The 18,304-nt window shown below is 50.2% G+C and overlaps 1 protein-coding gene across 1 annotated transcript; it reads right to left on the reverse strand.

The window, feature by feature from the left end:
- Positions 1–3,075: 3,075 nt before the first annotated feature.
- On the reverse strand, positions 3,076–4,991 carry KCNS2 (potassium voltage-gated channel modifier subfamily S member 2). Its single transcript, XM_077748236.1, has one exon. The coding sequence runs from the start codon at positions 4,989–4,991 to the stop codon at positions 3,558–3,560; it is 1,434 nt and encodes a 477-aa protein (XP_077604362.1). The 3' UTR covers positions 3,076–3,557.
- Positions 4,992–18,304: the final 13,313 nt, after the last annotated feature.

Below are 18,304 nucleotides of genomic sequence, written 5' to 3' on the forward strand. Positions count from 1 at the left end.
CTAGGAAGTCCAGTCCCCAATGCCAAACACCCTTGTGGTTTTGCCACTGCATACATAATTGAAGTGCCTTAAGGAAGCATAAATAATCTTTTTCTATTTAATCTTCGGGGCTGGAGTCCTGAGTGCGTCAGTGACCCTTCTCACTCCCGAGTCGAGGCACGGAGACTAAAGTGCAGCCACCAGACATAATGGTTCAGCAGGCCCTGTGTTAATGCTTGCACAGTAGTGTGTTAATGAGTGTTAAAACTGACATCGCAAATACAGCGTTCTCAATTTTGAAAATTACAACTCTGTAACAAGTCATGCTGTTAAAACATACAGGAAATACCAGTTAAGCCTTCAAGTAGATAACACACAGCCTGTACAGATCACTGCTATCCCAAAGTGCAGAACAAATAATTTTCTTTGAAATGAGGCAAGAATTAGCAGGTAGTTCAATTATGTGAGTACTAAGAGAAGTAGAAATAACAAACCCAAATATTAAATACCAATTACTACCTTAGGAGCTACAAATCAGCTTGGCATTACCACATGCCCCTCCTCAGGAACAAACCCAGGAAATGAGGGCCTTTGGCAGAAAAGACAAATCTATAACCAATACCCATGCAATAAAGACACAGTGTCACTTCCCAACCGGCACTTTTGAAATGCTCATCACATATGTTTTGAGAAGAGCCTGGCCCGTATATTTGTCCCAATGGCCTTGGAAATGCTGAGATGGAGCTGGTCTTGAGCCACAGCTGGAAATAAGCAACCTGAAGCTTCTATTGGGTCCCCCTAAAGGAGGTTTTTGGGTCAGTCTGACAGCTTGGTGGCCAAAGATGTCACCTCATAGTTATATTCTTAACTCCAGAAACAGAGCATAAAATTAACCTGATCCTCCCTGATTAGTTTCAGAGGCCAGAAGAAACTGCTACATAAAGACGTTATCTAGTATCAGTCAGAGCCCAACTGGGAGCACTTGTGAAACTCTGTCCCTTGGTGGTACTCTGGAGGAGAGGAGGGTTCTTTCTCCTGGGCCACAGTCACGTGCCATCCTTTGTGGGAATGAACTCCAGGGTTCAAGCCAGCTGGGTTGTTCTCTCTCCCTCTTATCTGAAACCACCACTTGGAGAAGTTGATGCTATTAGGACATTCTCATGCTCAGAAGTGACTGCAGTTCCAGGATGGGCCCAGCGATATTTTGTACAAGTGTATAAATATGTACAAGAGATGTTAAAAAGACAGTCTCTAAAGCACTTTGGGATTCCCCCAATGAAAGGCACCAAAAAAAATGCAAGTCATTACTAAAATGAAAAGTCAAGTTTTCCAGCTTTCGCATCTGCGAAGAGTAACCACTAGGGGTATCTTTTTTTGGTGGTAAAACCTGCCTGTTGAGAAAAATACTCAGGAGAGTGACGGAGTTATTCTGCCTCCTTCCCTGTTTCAACTTTTCCTCAAGCTTTATGGCCCGTGACCATGGACACCATGCTCAGTGACCTGGTACCATCATCCTTGCCAAACTGAACGGTTCTGACAAGTTTGGACCCTCCCCTGGCCCTCAGTGCAGCTGGGAATGATTTCATAAATTCTCTGCCATCCAGTGCTGGAAACACAAGCCAAACCTAGTGCAAATGCTAAAAAACAACCCGCTCTTCTGACTTGGTGGCCAGGTGCCCCTAAGTCATCTCACCTTTCCTGCTGCTTCTGACAAAGAGACAAAGACAGTAACTTGTCAGGCACTAGGAGGTGGCTGTCTCCTCGCCCCCCACCCCCATGAGGCTCCAGTCTGATAGAAGGATTTGAACTTGGAACTCAAAGGTATAAGTGCACTCATCCCAACAAAACTGCACACTTTGTAGAAGCCATGGCAACTGTAAGTAGCAAAGCCTTCTGACAAGATCCTGAGGTATGTACTTTCTTCAGCCATCAGAAGGCCCAAAACTTGCATAAAAAGCCTGCCTTACTCCTCGCTTAGACCCGAGGATTCCGCAGCCTTTTCAAAGACCAAACAGTAACAAAAACCCACTGACGAAGCACCTGACTACCCGAAAGATAACACAGAACTACATCACAAAAATTCCCTTCAGCATGTTGTGTGCTAGATGCCTCTTCGAAGAAGAGGAGAGAGGGCATTGTGGAGAAGGAAAGCGTTCTCAACCTTCAACACAATTGTAGAAATGTAAAGGTCTTTGAAGTAGCAGTAAGCTTTTCTAGAAGTTTGCCATTATATATGACATTTTAAGAAGTAACAATGTTTCATTTTACAACGCTTTCCTTGCCCCCGGCCTCCCCCCACCCTCTCCCAACAAAAGGCTGTTGAACTGGAAATAAGCACTACCGTATTTCCGTCCTGGGTAAGCCACACAGCCTTCATTCATGCGTGTCCACACCGCCCGGTTTCCATGTCATACCAGGAACTCCAGGGCAATGAGAGCATCCTATATAACATACTGTATCCTGGAAGCGAAATTACCTAAGTTCTGCTTGCAAATAAAAGGGCTCTCATTTTATGAGCTTCCAAAGCAGGCAACAAAGTTTCTAAGCCACTGCCCTTGCTGGCAACCCAATAATGTTTGCCTCAGGGAGATAATACAACAGTAAAACTCTTTTGAGTTGAGGAAGACAACATGACCTTATTTCTAAACAGCTTAAAAAATAAATATTTCAAAAACATGCTTAGATCTAAGACACGGCAAAGTTTGGTCAAAGGGCCTAGATGAGGAACCTCAGCCAGAAATAAATGTCTCTATGGCCGCCGTAGGAAAATGAAGGCCTGACTTTGAAGGTCTTCAGGTATCCTGCAATTCAGCCTGCATTTAGCTGAAGCCCTGTCCCTAATGCTTCTCTTTTTGGGAAAAATACTCAAACCTTCACTACATGTTTAACTAACTAACATTCTCCAAAAGTGACATTTACGAGATGAACATCAGTGTACACCATTCTAAAGGTGACCAGTGTACCCATGCAAGCCACAGAGTTACAGATGATTTGTAAAAACAACTCACAGACTTGCACCGGTCATATGTGCTTAACTTCACATTCTTTGTTTCAGTATCAAAACAAAATGAAAGCAGTGGATAAAGAACTGAGATTTTGTTTTTGCCTGACTGAGCAAAATCTCATCATATCCTTGCTGACCTCACCAACGTGTTTCCACTGGACAGAGTTGTGGCGGCTTTTTGTACAGAACTCACGTGACAACCTCAGAAACAAGAGCACAGACAACTCACAGACAATACTGGGCCACGAGCACTGGAAGAAAGTACACGAGAAACAGAAAAAAATTAGCATTCTGGGTGGTACTCATCTGGCAGAAAGATGAACATTTTATGCCCACGATGCAAAGACCAGTGAGTGTCATTTCACTGAAGGGTGCAAAGGCATGGTGTCTGACACAACACCCTCTAAAAAGGATTCTAAATACTGTAAAAGCAACCTGGGGTGCATAGCCCATGCATCTCTCCCCTTTGGGGCTGGGCCTACTCCTTACGCCATAACCCTAAGGTGCCCGGACTGTGCCAGAGGCACAAGAGGCAGCTCAGCAACGTGGGTTTGCGGACGACGAGTCCTCTCGACTAATGTAGGGAATCATTTAAACTTAGTTCACTTGGTGAGCTCCTGCTCATGTTTGTCAGGCTTGCCATGAGGGATTTAACTTTATGCGCATAGTAGTCCCTTAAATTGACAGAAGGAACCTCCTTCATTCCATCTCCAAAGTCACAGCTGCGCATGGCACTCTCAAGTTGCTTTTGGCGCCGATAAAAATGGGAGAACTTGTTGAAGATCAAAGTGATGGGCAGTACCACCACCAGGATACCAGCCAAGATGCAGGCAGAGGCGGTCAGCTTCCCCGCGGTCGTTCCTGGGACCACATCCCCATACCCCACAGTGGTCATACTGACAGTGGCCCACCACCAACAGGCAGGGATGGTGGTCAGGCCCTCATTCTCCTCCTTTTCAATAGTGTAGGCCACTACGGAGAAGATGGAAATCCCCACAGAGAGATAGAGCAAAAGCAGCCCTACTTCTTTGTAGCTGTATTTGAGGGTGGCCCCCAGGGAGCGGAGGCCAGTGGAGTGTCTAGCCAGCTTTAAGATACGGAAAATCCGCATCAGCCTCAGGACCTGGGCCACCCTGCCCAAGTTGGCCAGGGTAGGCGTGCTCTCCACCACGAGATTCACCACCAGAGTGATGTAAAAGGGGACAATGGACATGAGGTCAATAAGGTTTAGGGCATTCTTGAAAAACTTGAGGAAGTCAGGGGCCACAGCAAACCTGGCCACCAGCTCAAATGTGAACCAGGCGATACCAAAGTGCTCCACAATTTCGAACCTGGGGTCCTCTCCAGGGCTGCCCTGGCTGTCAGGTATTTGGAAGTCCGGTAGGCTATTCAGGCACATGGTGATGATGGACCCCAACACCACCAGGATGGACAAGATGCTGAAGACCCTGCTCAAGACCGAGTAGCCAGGGTTGTCCAGCGCCAGCCACAGCTGCCTGCGGAAGTTGCCCAGCGGCTGCCCATCAAACTTGGAAGCATCGTTGTAGAAGGCCAGAATCTCATCGAAGGAGGACGTGGTGCTCTCCTGGTCGCTCTGCTCATCCCACTTCTCCTGTTCAGGCTCCACTTTGCGGCCATGGTAGCTGTAGCTGCAGCAGGAGTCGATGAAGAACTCGTTTATGCCCCAGTACTCGATCTCCTGGCTGAAGGAGAAGACGCACAGCTCCGCCATGACGTGAAGCTTGCCAGTGTGGTAGAAATGCAGCACGTAGGGGAAGAGCTCGGGGTTGCGGTCAAAGTAGAACTCACGCTGGACATCGTCGTAGTCATCACAGAGCTCCAGAATGGCCTCACGCGAGTGGCAGAGCAGCAGGCGGCCCAGGCGCGTCTCAGGGAAGCGCAGCAGGGTGTGCGAGCGCAGCCGCCTCTTGAAGCCTCCTACGTTGATGCGGATCTCTCCATCTTCGACGTTGGCCTCCGACACGTCCCACAGGCTCTGGCGGGTCATGCTGAAGACGCCCGGCCGCCCGTGCCGCGCGGGGGCGCTACACCTGCAGGCAGAGGAAACGGCGTCCTGTGAGCGCGGGATGCTCAGGACCAGGGCGCCCCTCTCTTTTCTCCCCACCCCTCTCTGGCGAGCCCAGTCCTCCCCAGGCGGGCCTCTGGGGGCTGAAGGGCACTGGGATGGGGGGAAGGTTCCGTGGGGTTTGGCTCCCTCCCAAGGAAAGGTTTGGGAGGAGAAGGTATGTTTTCAGTAGCATGGCTGCGCCTCTATCCCCATCCCAGGGGTCCTGTCGGTCGCTTTACGCTTGTGGGGGTCGCACCCCCACCCCCGGCTCAGAGAGCTGACCTTGCCCGTGGGCAGGCCGAGGAAACACCCCCGCCCGCTCGCCGCAGACAGGCGGGACTGTACCTGGGGCGCGCACGGGCAGGGCTGGGCCGGGGGTGGGGGGGCGCCCAGCNGGCCTCCCCGCCCGCCTGGCGCGGTGCCCTGGAGCCGCGTGCGCCGCGCCTTACCCAGTGGAGCTGCCCAGGCTCGCCCTGCGCGTTCTGGAAGCGCTTACCTGCAAGCACGGGGGCCCGCGGCCGAGGCCGGCGGGAAACTCNGTCTCCGGCCGGAGATGCTGCCGCCGCCCGCAGTTGCGGGAGGCTCACAGGTGGCTGCGTGGCCCCGACGCTTGCAGAGCCCCCCTCTCTCGATCCGCATGCCCCTCTGCGCCCGAGAGAGACAGCAGCCCGCGCCGCAGGCGCCTGCGGGAGCGGGAGCGGAGCCGGTGCGCCTCGGCTTGGCCCTGCGCTGGAGCGCAGAGCGGTGGTGCTGAACGGACAGCTCCACGCGCCCCAGCTCGGGGCGCGGCCGCCGCCCCAGACTCCGGAGGTGGAGCTGCCGCCGCCGCCTCAGCTTCTCCGCTCTCCTCCGGCGCGTCACGGCGACCCCTTTGCGCCCGCGGCTCGACGCAGGGCCGACACCTTTCCTATCCCTTGGTGACAGCTATTACTGCCACGATCCTTCCTCCCAGGGCGCAGGCAGGGGACTGCCTACGGTGACCTTTCCCCACTGGGTGCAGGGCAAGTGACCGGCAGGGGAAGGAGGGGCGGCTTGCAGGAGTCTGGGGGAAGGGCAGGGCCCCAGGAATCCTAGGTTTCTCCTTTTAGGGACCTGATGAAAAGTTTCCTGAAGCTGCGGGTGGGGGTTGGGGAAAGGCAACGGGAGGGAAGAAAGGTGTAGGGAAGCCTGAGGTCAGTTCACCTTAGCTTGCCAGGGGCCAGAGCGCAGGCCCCACCTCCTGGGAGGGAGTCAAGGAGTTCTTTTGGGGAATTCTGTGTGGGTACCGTGTGTGTACAGGCCAGTGGGATGTGTAGGCTTTAGAGGGGAGTAAGGAGCTCTGTGTTTGTGTGTGTGTGCGTGTGCGTGCGTGTGTGTGTGTGTAGTCTGAGGACAGTAGGACTTTACAGTATCTGTGTGTGCAGTTTTGATAAAAATGGAACCTCTGAAGGGTGAGGAGATGTGTACAGTATGTCAGAACAAAGGAACCTAGGGCATGTCAGTGTAGCATGTCACAGCGGGTGACTGTGAGCTCTGTGACTGCGTGCTATATCAGTGTAGTATTCAATACAACCCTGACAAGGTCTGTGTGTATTACAACAAGAACTGTGTGCCTACGGACACAGTGGGGACTGTGCAGATGTGCTTAGTATCTGTGTCCCCGTTCCCCAGGAGACTTGTGACCCAAACTTGAGCTCTTGGTCTCCCAAGATTATTCCTTAAGTCACTGCCTGCTGGGCCTGAGTTGAGAAATGGACCCACAATCCTTAGGGAGCCTCCTCCCCTTAGTGTTTCAGCCTTTTCGTGGTTCCCATATGCAAAGACTGGAGCACCTTGTGAGCTTAGCAGAGAGGTAGGGTCTCCAGGTCTGGGTCAGAAGTCCTGGGGAAAGTCCTCGTGGTGTGGCTCAGGACTCACAGGGCAGCCAGCACAGCCACAGTGGAAAGCACATCCCTTCTTTATGTGGGTCTGGCAATGCTGTCCCAGTTAGACAGGTGCTCCATGGAGCTGCAGTGCCTTGGGGCTCCCTGGAGGGCCTGGGAAAGACCCTTGATCTGGCTCTGTGTGGGGGTTCTTGGATCCAAGCCCGGCTTCACTTAGCAGAGACCATGCCTGTGCCAGCCACTTGCCTCTGGGTACGTGGGGAGGGATGTGTGTGCAGGTGTGTTGTCTGCTGAGAGGGCTCCACACCCACACCCATGTCCCTGCAGGCTCTGCAAGGGCTGGGGATTCCAGGGAGGCAGGCACATGTGGGAGGGGGTGACCAGGGTGGTGAGGGCCATTTGAGCCTCCTTTCTCTTGTGTCTGATGCTTTTAGGGAGGGGTGTGTGTGTGTGTGTGTGTGTGTGTGTGTGTGTGTGTGTGTGTTAGAGAGAGAGAGAGAGAGAGAGGGAGGGAGGGAGGGAGAAAGGGAATCTGGCATTTGTCGTCTTTGTCTCCATCTCTGTTTCTGTCAAGGTCTGCATTTGGAGTATGCACCCCTCATCTCCTATCTAGTTCTGTTGGATCTACCGTTTGAAGTGTGTGGCTCTCTCCGCACCTGGCCGGGTTGCAGTCTGGAGGCCCCTGGGTGTCCTTTATCCTCACAGGAGTGCCTCTGAGGGTGTGCCAGCCCTTGCTGAGGGCGTGTGTGCATGTGTGTAAGTACATGCGTAATCGCTGTGTTGCTGCCTCTTTCACTCTTCTTCAACCCCCTCCCACACCTTGGGGGTGGCGGCCGTGAGATCTCCCGGCTGCAGGTGCCTTTCGCAGCAACACCTGCGGGGCCGGCTTTGTGGGCCCAGGGGCTCGCTCTCTCGCCCTTCACTGTCATCGTTACCGTGTGTTGCCTGGCTGCTGGCAGCCCCAATGCTCGCAGCCCCCTTCTGCTTCAGCGGCACATGTCTGTGTGGCTTCTGCTACGTGGCCACCATTCCCAGCCACTCCCATTCCCTTGGCCTCACTCCTGACTCTTCTCCTGGTTTCGCTCAGTGTATAAATCACCTTCTCCTCCATGCAGAATTTGGAGGGCTCCCTCCCCCCACGGAGAAATGCTTGGGTTTGATAACTCCGGGGTTCTCCTCCCTCCCCTGCTTTATTTATCTGCCTGCCTCCTTCTGTTCCTGTCTGTTTTTGTTCTTGCTCATTCCTTCTTCCTTTATGGTCGTGGGAGATTTCGCTCCATGGGCCCATAAAGAGAGAGCCCCCTCTGCCTTCTGTTTCTCTTTGTTTCTCCCACACCCACGACCACCCGGCCTGTGCTCTGCTCAGGCCCACCGGGCTCTCACCCATCTCGGCTCTGCACCCTGCTCCCGCCAGCCCCCCTCCTCCTTCCTCTTTTCCATTCACCTTCGCTCTCCCCCTCTCTGCCACTCCCTTGACCACCTCCACAGCCCACGGGGCTCTCCCAACATGCCCCCAGCTACTTGGCAGCCTGGGGTTCCTACTTGCCCTTTGTTAGCTTTGTCTGGGGTCAAGGACAAGCCCCCAGGTCCGCCTTTCCTTGAAGGGAAAATGAACTTAAGGGCTGCAAAGAGAAGCCCGAGTTTGGGGCATCTCAGTTATTTCTTGGAAAGGCTCAGGCAGAAGCTCTGTGTGTGTGACAGATGCCTTTGCAGAGGGTTAAGTGTATGTGACAGGCAGAGCCACTTGTTTATTTCCCAGTCACTGTGCTGAAGAGAAATGGAGCCATCTCGCTCCTTCTGTACCGGGGAAGCTGGCTGTGTTTATGGTTTATTTAGAGGTCTGAGCCCTGATCTTAAAATACAGCCACCTGCTCCAGGCACACATCAAGGCCTGTCCCTGGGCTGGCCCTGCTGGGGAGATCCTGAAGGGGCGGGCGGGGAAGGGAGGGAAAGGCACCCTGGGAAGGGGGACAAAGGGACCCCCAGGCAGTGGCCCAGATCCCTGCACCTGGGTGACTATTAGCTCTGCCTCTCCTGCCAGCACTGATCTCTCAGTTGAGCCCACACATCTCAGAGTCGGCTTTTTTCTCTGACAGGCGAGGGGGCTGTTCTGGCGGCGTGGCTGAGGGAGCTGGGCTGCCTGACCTACATTCCCCACTGCAGGGGAGCTGAGCACTCGAGCCTGCATCCCACTGGAGTGGACCATCCACCTGTGTGCATCCTGCTCCCTGCCAGCCCCCCTTCCCGTCATAGCCAGTGTCTCTTACAGACACAAACCAGGTAGTGTCTTTCCTTTCCAAAAACCTTCTAGAGGCTCCCTAACTAACTGCAAACAAAAGCCACTTCCTTACCACAGTTCCAAGACCCTCCATGATGCATCCCTGCCCAGCTCACAGACTTCATCCCACTGGTTTCTTCTCTACCAGTTATGCTTAAGCCACATGTCCCTTTGCTCCGTCCACAGGGCCTTTGCACATACTATTCTCTCTGCCTGTCATGGCAGTTTGACAAGGCAGGTGTCTGGTCGCTCAGGTCTTGCATTAAATGTCACCTTCTCAAAGGGGTCCAACTGCGCAATTTAACTGGATCTCTCATGGGACGCCTAGGTGATTCAGTTGGTTAAGCGACTGAATTCAGCTCAGTTCACGATCTTGCAGTATGTACATAAAGCTTGAACTCTGAATCAAGCTCTGTGCTGACAACACAGAACCTGGAGCCGGGTTAGGGTACTATGTCTCCCTCTCTCTCTGCCCCTTCCCCACCCCTGCTCACACTCTGTCTTTCTCTCTTCTCAACAATAAATAAACATCAAAAAAAATTTTTTTAACTGGATCCCACAGTCAGTTTCTATTGTTTCTCACACAGAACTTATAGTAAATACTGACTGAATATGTGATTGAATGATGAATGAATGGGGCTCCAGCTCCTGGGTTAATGTCTCTTCTTTCTAGCCTGAGTCCTGGCCCCACCCCCACTTCCTCTAATGGATCGAGAAGGCAGCTGGAAAATAAGGAGTTGCTGTGCCTGGGGCTATGCCTAGGGGACCCCAGACTCTGGGGTGCTCTCCCAAGTAATTGGTTAGACTAATGGGTCTCATCCCTGGCTGTCCATTATAATCACTCAGGAGCTTTTAAAATAGTCAATGCCCCTGGATGCCTGGGGTCTCACCCTAGATCAATTAAATCAGAATTCCTGGTGTAGGGTCAGGGAGTCAGTGTTTTCTTAAAGCCCCCTAAGTGGTTGCACTATGGAGCCAAGATGGAAAGCTTGAGCAGCACGTCTTTTTTTTAAAAAAATTTTTTAATGTTTTATTTATTTCTGGGAGAGAGAGAGAGAGAGACAGCGTGAGCAGGGGAGGGTCAGAGAGAGAGGGAGTCACAGACTCTGAAACAGGCTCCAGGCTCCGAGCTGGCAGTCAGCACAGAGCCCGACGCGGGGCTCGAACCCACGAACCGCGAGATCATGACCTAAGCGAAAGTCGGACGCCTAACCTACTAAGCCACTCAGGCGCCCCAAGCAGCACGTCTTTTTGAGCATGAACCCAGAACTGTGGGCCTGTGTGACACTCAGGGGTCAGCACCAAAGGCAGGGCTGCATCTCATTCAGCTTAGTAAACACTCACACCCACCCCAACGGTTAAGTCCATGCGTGCCCCGCGTGGAGTACCAGAAAGGCTGGTATATGTGTGCCTCTCAGAATCGCTTAAAGATAATTTGTGATTAGCAATAGTCGAGGTTTCTTCCCTGCCTTGGGAAAGGATCCATTTCTGAGCCTTTATTATGCAACCAGTGGTAAAGGGGACTGGGAACGAGGGAGCCAGCAGGCCTGTCTAGGTGGATTCACAGTAGAAAGGGCACAGAGAATAGAGGGAAGCAGGAGGGGGTCAGGTCCTGAGCTGGGGAACTGGCCTGAGCCTTGGGAAGGAGGGCATTGAGGAGGGAAGGGGAATGTGTGGAAGATTAAGAGGAAAATTGGGGAACAAAGGGCTTTAAGTTTTGCTGCATTATGAATGCAGTTCCTCATTAAGTGTTTTCTCAAGAGGCAACAGTAAACATTTCCATCACTTTTGCATTGTTTCTGGTTGCAAGGCTGAATATATTCTATGTGGGTCCTTGCCTAGGCTGTTTGCCTTTATCCCCAGAGACCGCCCTCCCCTCCTCCTACAGCCCTCCGCCCCTAGGCACCCCTGGAGGTTGATAAGGGAGGGAAGGTGGTTTCTGAAGGGTTCCTCTTTGAGTTCCTTAGTAAAAAAAAGATGTCCAGAGGTCCCATGGCTGGCAGGCACAGGCGTGGGGGCCTCAAGGTCCAGCCTCCTGCATCCTTCTCCTTGGGAGGCTCTCCCTCCCTATGAGCCCTGCTGGCTACTGCTCCCTGGGGGCCCTTCCCTGAATTTCCCAGAATATCCTGGGAAGAGGCTGGAATAATTAAGATAAAATTGATTAAATGTACACTTAAAGTCACCACAAGGGAAACTGCTAAGAGGACAACTTGTCACCCCCCCATTCTCACCTTCACCTGCCTCCTGGGCTCCGACTGTCTCCTCTCTACCCCAGGCCTCCCTGAAAGCCCACAGCGTGGAGTCTGAGCCACAGAAACCCAGGAGGTCTTCTCTCTCGTCCTCAGACATGGCATTTCTGTTGTCCCTCCTCTCCTGACCCTTCTCTGGGTGGCCATCAGCTGGACTGAAGTCCCAGTTCTCGCCCTGGCTCTAATCTCGGGGCCTATCAAGACACTAGATCAGGACAATTCACCTTACGGCCCTCACTTGTGGGAGTGGCATCTCAGCCCAGCAGGTGGCTGATGAAGATGAAGACGGTGGAGAAAATGAGGCTGAGGGAGATGACATGAGGCAGCAGCAGAGGGAAGCCTGGTGGCTGGGGCGTGTGCCCTGGGGCCAGGCTGCTTGGGTCCCAGTCCAGCTCTCCTTCCTCCAGATGCTCGGCAAAACATTTACCCTCTCCATGCTTTGAGGTCTTCATCTTGAAAACCTGTGATGGTCCCTAAGCCCCGAGGTTATTGTGAGAATAAAAGAAGCATGAAAGAGCCAAAGCAAGGCCTGGCACATAGCGAGTGCTTCAGAGGTTAACCGTGACTAGCATCAATGACTGAGTGCTTGTGATGTGATCCGCCCAGCGCTAAGTGGGGTGTTTAGACTCAAACATGTCTCTCGGGTCCCGAATATGCCCTCTTAACCATCTCAAGTAGATGCAGAATCAGTTAGGGTAGGCTAATTGCTATAACGAACACCTCCCAAATGCCGGTAGTTTAACATGATAAAAGGATCATTTCTTGCTCCTGTTATAGTCCAGCTGAGTGTCCAAGAGCAGCCTTCCCCATCATGATTCCAGTCTCCTTCCATCCAGAGCTCTGCCAGCTTCCAGGTCTTTGGGGCCCTCCCCTGGGATCCTCTGCATCAAGATGGCAGAGAATGTGGAGGATGGCATGAAATGTTTTCAGGGCCAGGTCTGGAAGTGGCTGACTTCATTTCTGCCTGTATTCTTTTGGTAGGACTTAATCACATGGCCCCATGAAACTGGAGAGGGAGAGAAGGTTGTAGAAAGAAGAGAAATTATTATTCTCTGTTGCCAGTGGATGTGTAGAAGCCGGTAGACATCTTGCATCCATTTCTCCCAAGATAGGAAGAGAGAAAGCAGGAAAGTGCCCACTGACTGCTGACCATGAGGTAGCTGAAGGTGTCCCAGCTGGCAGGGCTTCGCTCCAGGACACAGGCCCAGGGTGCCCATCTCTCTAGGAGTCCTGAGCCAGCACTGAGGAATGTTTTTGCCTCAGATAAGACCTTGCTCCCCCTTTTTCAGAACTTTTCCACACCACACATTTGAAGGAAGGCATCAGTCCCAGTTCTTGGTTGGAATCAGTAGATAATCAGGCAGAAGAAGTGTGTAATAAAAGGGTATTAGGTAGGTCACAAACTTCAAGGAGAGAAATCAGACTTGGAAGCTGCAGAGGCTAAAACCCCACGCCCTTCCTCCCCCTTTGATCTCTACTCCTTCCCTAGGCCGGGAACTTGGGAGAAATTTCTCAGGGAAAGAGTCCCTTTCTGCCCTGGCCTGCTTTTCGTTTATCATGCCCACCTATCTACCCTGGGACACACTCCCTGCTCCCCACACCTCCCTCAGCTCAGAGGTGATCACAGCTGCTGCTCTTCCATGAAAGTGACACCCACCCAACTACCCATCTATCACCCATCGATTGATCCATCCATCCACCCACTTCCCCATCCCACACCCTGGATGCCTCTGTGGGCTCCTGTTTCTATGGTTACTCCAGGGCCTTAGTTTGCTTTGGGTTTTCTGAGAGATTCTCCATTCTAGACTGTTTCCAAAGCAGCCTTACTGCTGGACTCAAACCCTTGATTGCTGCTATCGGCTTGCTTCTTACAGCTCTCCCTACCTGCAGATCACACATTGCTTGCACATCGGTCTATCGGGGTGACCAACTTCCTAAATTTAAAATACAAGCTTTCTAATATTTGAACAGAGAGGTACTCTGGAAACACAGCGTCTGAGAGGCTGCCACAGGAAAACAAGTGGAAGTTCCCAGAGATAGGTAGGGCCCCTTTGCAATAATCATAAAAGCTAACATTTACTGGCACTTACTATAAGCTAGGCACTGTTCTAAGGATTTCAAGTCCATGAACTAGGTTAATTCTCACAATGACTCTGTGGGGTACGTATTACGATTATCTGAGAGGAAACAGGCCCAGAAATATTGAGTAACGTGTTCAAGGTTACAGAGCTAACCAGCAGTAAAGCTGGGATTCACAGCAAGACAGTCTGACTCTAGAGATTTGTTCTTACACACTGCCTTCGTGACCTCTCCTTCCTACTCTGGGATTCTGGAAGCTTCCCCGATTCATTTTTTTCAAGATGGGAAGTAGGTTTCTGAACACCTCCCCAGCACTCAGCTCTGTGCTGGGGGCAACAAATGACCATATTCAAGAACTAACCTCTCCCTCCCTCTCCACTCTTGACCCACTTGACAGCAGCTTTCGGCTGCTCAGAAGGCTGGGTGGGCCACAGCTGTTCTCATGAGGAGCTCTCTGACCCTCCCTCCCTCCCCTCACCTCCCATCTTGAACTGGTCTGTCTGTGGGCTCTAGAGTTTTTCTCAGGTCATAGCCAAGTGGCAGCTTGTCCTCAGAGGCCTTCAGGAGGGTGGGAAGAAGCAATCCCATCAGAGAAACCCAGCTGAGGGAAGACACAAGATGTTCCCCACGAGTGACAAAAAACCAATTCACACTCTTTCCTGCAGCCAAAAAATTAAGCTAATTTTTCACTTCTCTGCTTACGTGCAACTCAACTAAACATAGGCATCTAAGAATGCAAACAATGACTAGATTTTCTTAATTTAGGGCAGTTTTAATTAAATCTTGCTAAGATGACAGAGGGTCTGGATATTTTTATCATGGTAGGAAGCAATGTGATTGGGAAGAGGTGGGGAACATGATGGTGGAAACACCTCCCGTCTCCCACCCGACTGACCTTCCCGGCCTGCCCTGTTAAGTACCGCTCCTGAGAAAAGGTGCAGTCTTCTTGAAATTATTGTTTCCTTTACTCTTTTTTTTTTTTTTTTTTTTTAATTTTCAGAAGCTTGTTTCCTTATATCGAGCTCTTTCTAACTAACTGGAGTAGAAAAATCCAAATGCTTTGGCAAAAAGTTTAAATTACAGAACTATTTTTGAGAAAGAATATGGACTTTTCAGAATTTCATGGCATAAACATTAAGAAACCGAAACCAAAAGTTTCTGAGGTAGAGTCTTCTAGTACATCCTGCTCACCCACATCCAGTTCTCTTCTTTCCAGGGCATATGGAAGGATGGCATTTCCCCATCCTCTCCAAGTTTGCAGGAACCACGTGACGTGTCCTGGCCAATGGGCTGTGTCTGGAGGTAATGCGTCATATGTGGGCCAGAGCACTCAACTGCCAGTGTGAGAGGCTGCAGCTATTTCTTCCCTCGCTGTGCAAGTACATGTTGCGGCGACAGTGCCGCCAGACCAAAGCAGCCCGGATCCTTGAGCTCCTCCATGGAGCACAGCCACCCCGGGCACCCCTGGATTTGAAGCAGACTCTGTGTGTTTAAGAGGTACATTTTAATTGGGCTACATCCCTGAGCTTTGAGGAGAGTTGGTTGTTTCCCACAGCAGAGGTTCTTCTATCCTGATTAATACAACAAATAATGCTTTTCTCTAATAATTGTTGTACGATAGCACATTATTTTAATTATTTTATAAGAGATTCTTTTGGAACTTCAAAAATTCATCCGTCCTATGTATTCGGGAATGGGCTGGAGTTTACTTTTGCCAGATCTGAATAAGATTACTGAAGAACAAATTTAATTTGTTTAAATAAAACTTATGTGTCAACAGAAAGCTTTTAAATTTACCAAAATTCCAGGGTGAGGTTAAAAACAGCCCCTCAGAATAAAAGTCATCAGTACGGGAGATACATTCATTTCTCAGAGAATTATGGGTATGAGCAGGTCCATGGGTGAAAACATTGACTTATAGAAGGGAACAGTAACTGAGCCATTGGGAAGTACTGAGGTGAGAAGATGTCTGAAGAAGAATTTTAAGAAGTTTTCCGTATGATGTGCTGCTTGACCAAGAAAACCCCTGTTAAGATGTGTTAGTTAAGGTAATGCCAACAAGTATAATAAATACATGTCTTATGTCTCAAGTGTGATAGACATTTCTTCTTATTCACATAAAGTTCAAAATATTTGTTCTAATTGGTGGAGGGAACTCCCCTCCAAGTGGTGAGTCAGGGAATTGGGCTCCTTCCCATAGTCCACACCACCTTCCAATGTTGCAGAGCTCTCTGCATTCAGCCAGAAGGCAAAGGAGGAGGGTGAAGATGGATGCGGGATGTTTCTACAGCCTAGACCTCGAGGTGGTGCACATCATACCTACTGGTGTCTCGTTGGTCAGAACCCAGTCACATGACTACTCCTCATTGCAAAGGAGGCTGGGAAATGCTCTCTAGCTATGCAGCCTGGAGGAAGAAGAATCGAGCTTGTGGAGACTTGACTGGTTTATGTCACAAAAGGTCTTAATGCTTTCAAGGTTGGATTTGAGTACACTTTTAGAATGCAATTCTGTGTACAAAGAACCATAAACGGACCAAACTTTGTGCAGGTTGGAAGGGGAAGGTGGCTAAGCAGTCCCTAAAGGACAATATTCTGCTTCTTAGGTTAAAATAATAATCACAATCATAATCATAGACCTGAGACACAGATATACCGTCTGGGACTCCCAAATTGTTGAAATTGTAATACACAAGTGTAGGTGAATCAGGTACGAGCAGTGACAGCACAGGAAAGCCTGAGAGAAATGGTGGCACCTACTCTGACATTCACATTACCATTTTAGAGACTTAAATAAATGCAGGGCTCTGGCAAAATTGGTTAAATGGAGGATGCCTACAAGAGCTCTCTCTGGAGATTGCAAGCTGAACGTTAGCATTTAATCCAACCCTCATAGACATCCAACTGTCTTAAGACATAAGAGACTCTTGCATAAGGAGTAAGGGAGTTAATGCTAAACACAAGTTAGACTAGTTCAAAGTTGTTGCCATGCTGTCGTTGGGGCCAGCTCCCCTGGAGCATGACTGCTGCTGCGAGGCTTGCAATCGAGCTGGCTTTGGACTGTTTATACAAGCTGCCTGCTACTAGCAACATAAGACGTTCACAAAACGTTCTGTGCAAGGAACCAGAGAAAAGAACTTTGAGTTGTGTTAGTGGTTCTTGGCAAGTTTCAAGGATGGCAAGCACTGAAGGCAGAGAGAAGACACAGTTAGATGAAGTACGAAACAGCAGAGATTGTTTGCAGCTCTCCGGCCACCAGGCATCTGATTTAGTGGCCACCTCACTGCCCCAGTACAAGCCAAGGGGATGGTGGGGGGAAGCTAGGATTTATATGCTGAGTTCATAATTAGGAACCTACCAGCAGCACAAATGGTTTCCTGTGCGTCAGGAGGAAGAACCACTCTAGCAAGTCACCCCCCAGGGGAGCTGTGGAAGCTGGCTTGGATAATGAGAAGCACTTGGATCAATCCTTGTGGGAGAAAGATCAGCAACTTTTAGTAAAAAGTGGCTGAGCAATTTGAGATCTGATCTCAAACTTGAAGAGGCTTCCTAAATTCCCTCTGTTGAGATGCCTAATTGAGCCTGAGGAACAGAGAAAGGCAACATGGCACTTTCTGGGAGAAAGATGAAATAATGGGATTTGAAGCGGGGCAGTCAGGATAATTTGGGGGGACCAGCTGGCCTCAACTTGAGAAGCAAGATGGACAGGAGAGCAGCTTCCCTAGTCCCATTCAAGAGACCCCCCAGATCCAGCCCAGGACTTAGGTTGAAGACAGTATCCCTGAATGTGCTCCCAGAGGGGTAATGTTGGTCACACAGAAGCCGTTTCTCAGGCCCCAGCATGAGTGAGATAGGGTTACCCTTAGGCTGCCCTGAACATTGGAATATTGGAACACTGGAACATTGGACATGTGTATTTTACCTGAGGCAAGAAACAACATCTCAGCTTATAACTCTGAGGAAATGTGGTCGGTGGGGAGTGCCAGGGGGCAGGTACTCTGGAGCCTGGTGGGCTCAGATGTTAATGGTGCAATAAGAAACAGCAGAGGCATGCTGCAGAGGCGGCAGGCCCCCCCACCTCAAATCCCGTGTCTCCAAACTGCATCTGGAAAGAGAAGAAAAGAGAATCTAGGTTGAATGAGGGGATACGTTGAACATGGAGGGAGGACTCACTGGTCACAAGTTAATATGACATTTTGACTGTGGCTGTGTACTTCTAAAAGGGAGTTATGCAATTGATTTATTGGCTTTGGAAAAGTTGGAGGATTTTATTGCATTGCCTTCCGAGGGAGTAGAGCATAGGTTGGTGACCTCTCATACAAAGAACAGCTAGAATAAATCCTTGTGCCACCTTATTTAGAAAATCTAAATCTGAATCTCCAAATCTCCATTGTTCGTCAAAGATTTAAGAGTTGAATGTCCATTTCTTTTGACTGTAAAAGACATGAAAAGGCCATGAGGACACTTACATTTATGTGGGTTATACTTAAAAAGGCACATAAAAATGGATGTGACTGATTGAAAGTAAGCCTCATCTAAGTATTAAAACCAATTGGCCAAATTTTGGGGGGAGGGTGGTGGTGGATACTTTGTTAGTATGTAATTTGTTGTAGTAATGAATTGCCATTATAAAAAGTATACTGCTGGACATTATGTTTTATTTTTTAAAAAATTTTAATGTTTATTTTTGAGAGAGAGAGAGAGAGCGAGAGAGCGAGAGCACAAACAGAGGAAGGGCAGAACGAGAGGGAGACACAGAATCTAAAGCAGGCTCCAGGCTCTGAGCTG

The sequence above is a fragment of the Crocuta crocuta genome, unplaced genomic scaffold (genome assembly GCF_008692635.1).
Source record: "Crocuta crocuta isolate KB4526 unplaced genomic scaffold, BGI_CrCroc_1.0 scaffold39, whole genome shotgun sequence".
Classification (NCBI taxonomy): Eukaryota; Metazoa; Chordata; class Mammalia; order Carnivora; family Hyaenidae; genus Crocuta; species Crocuta crocuta.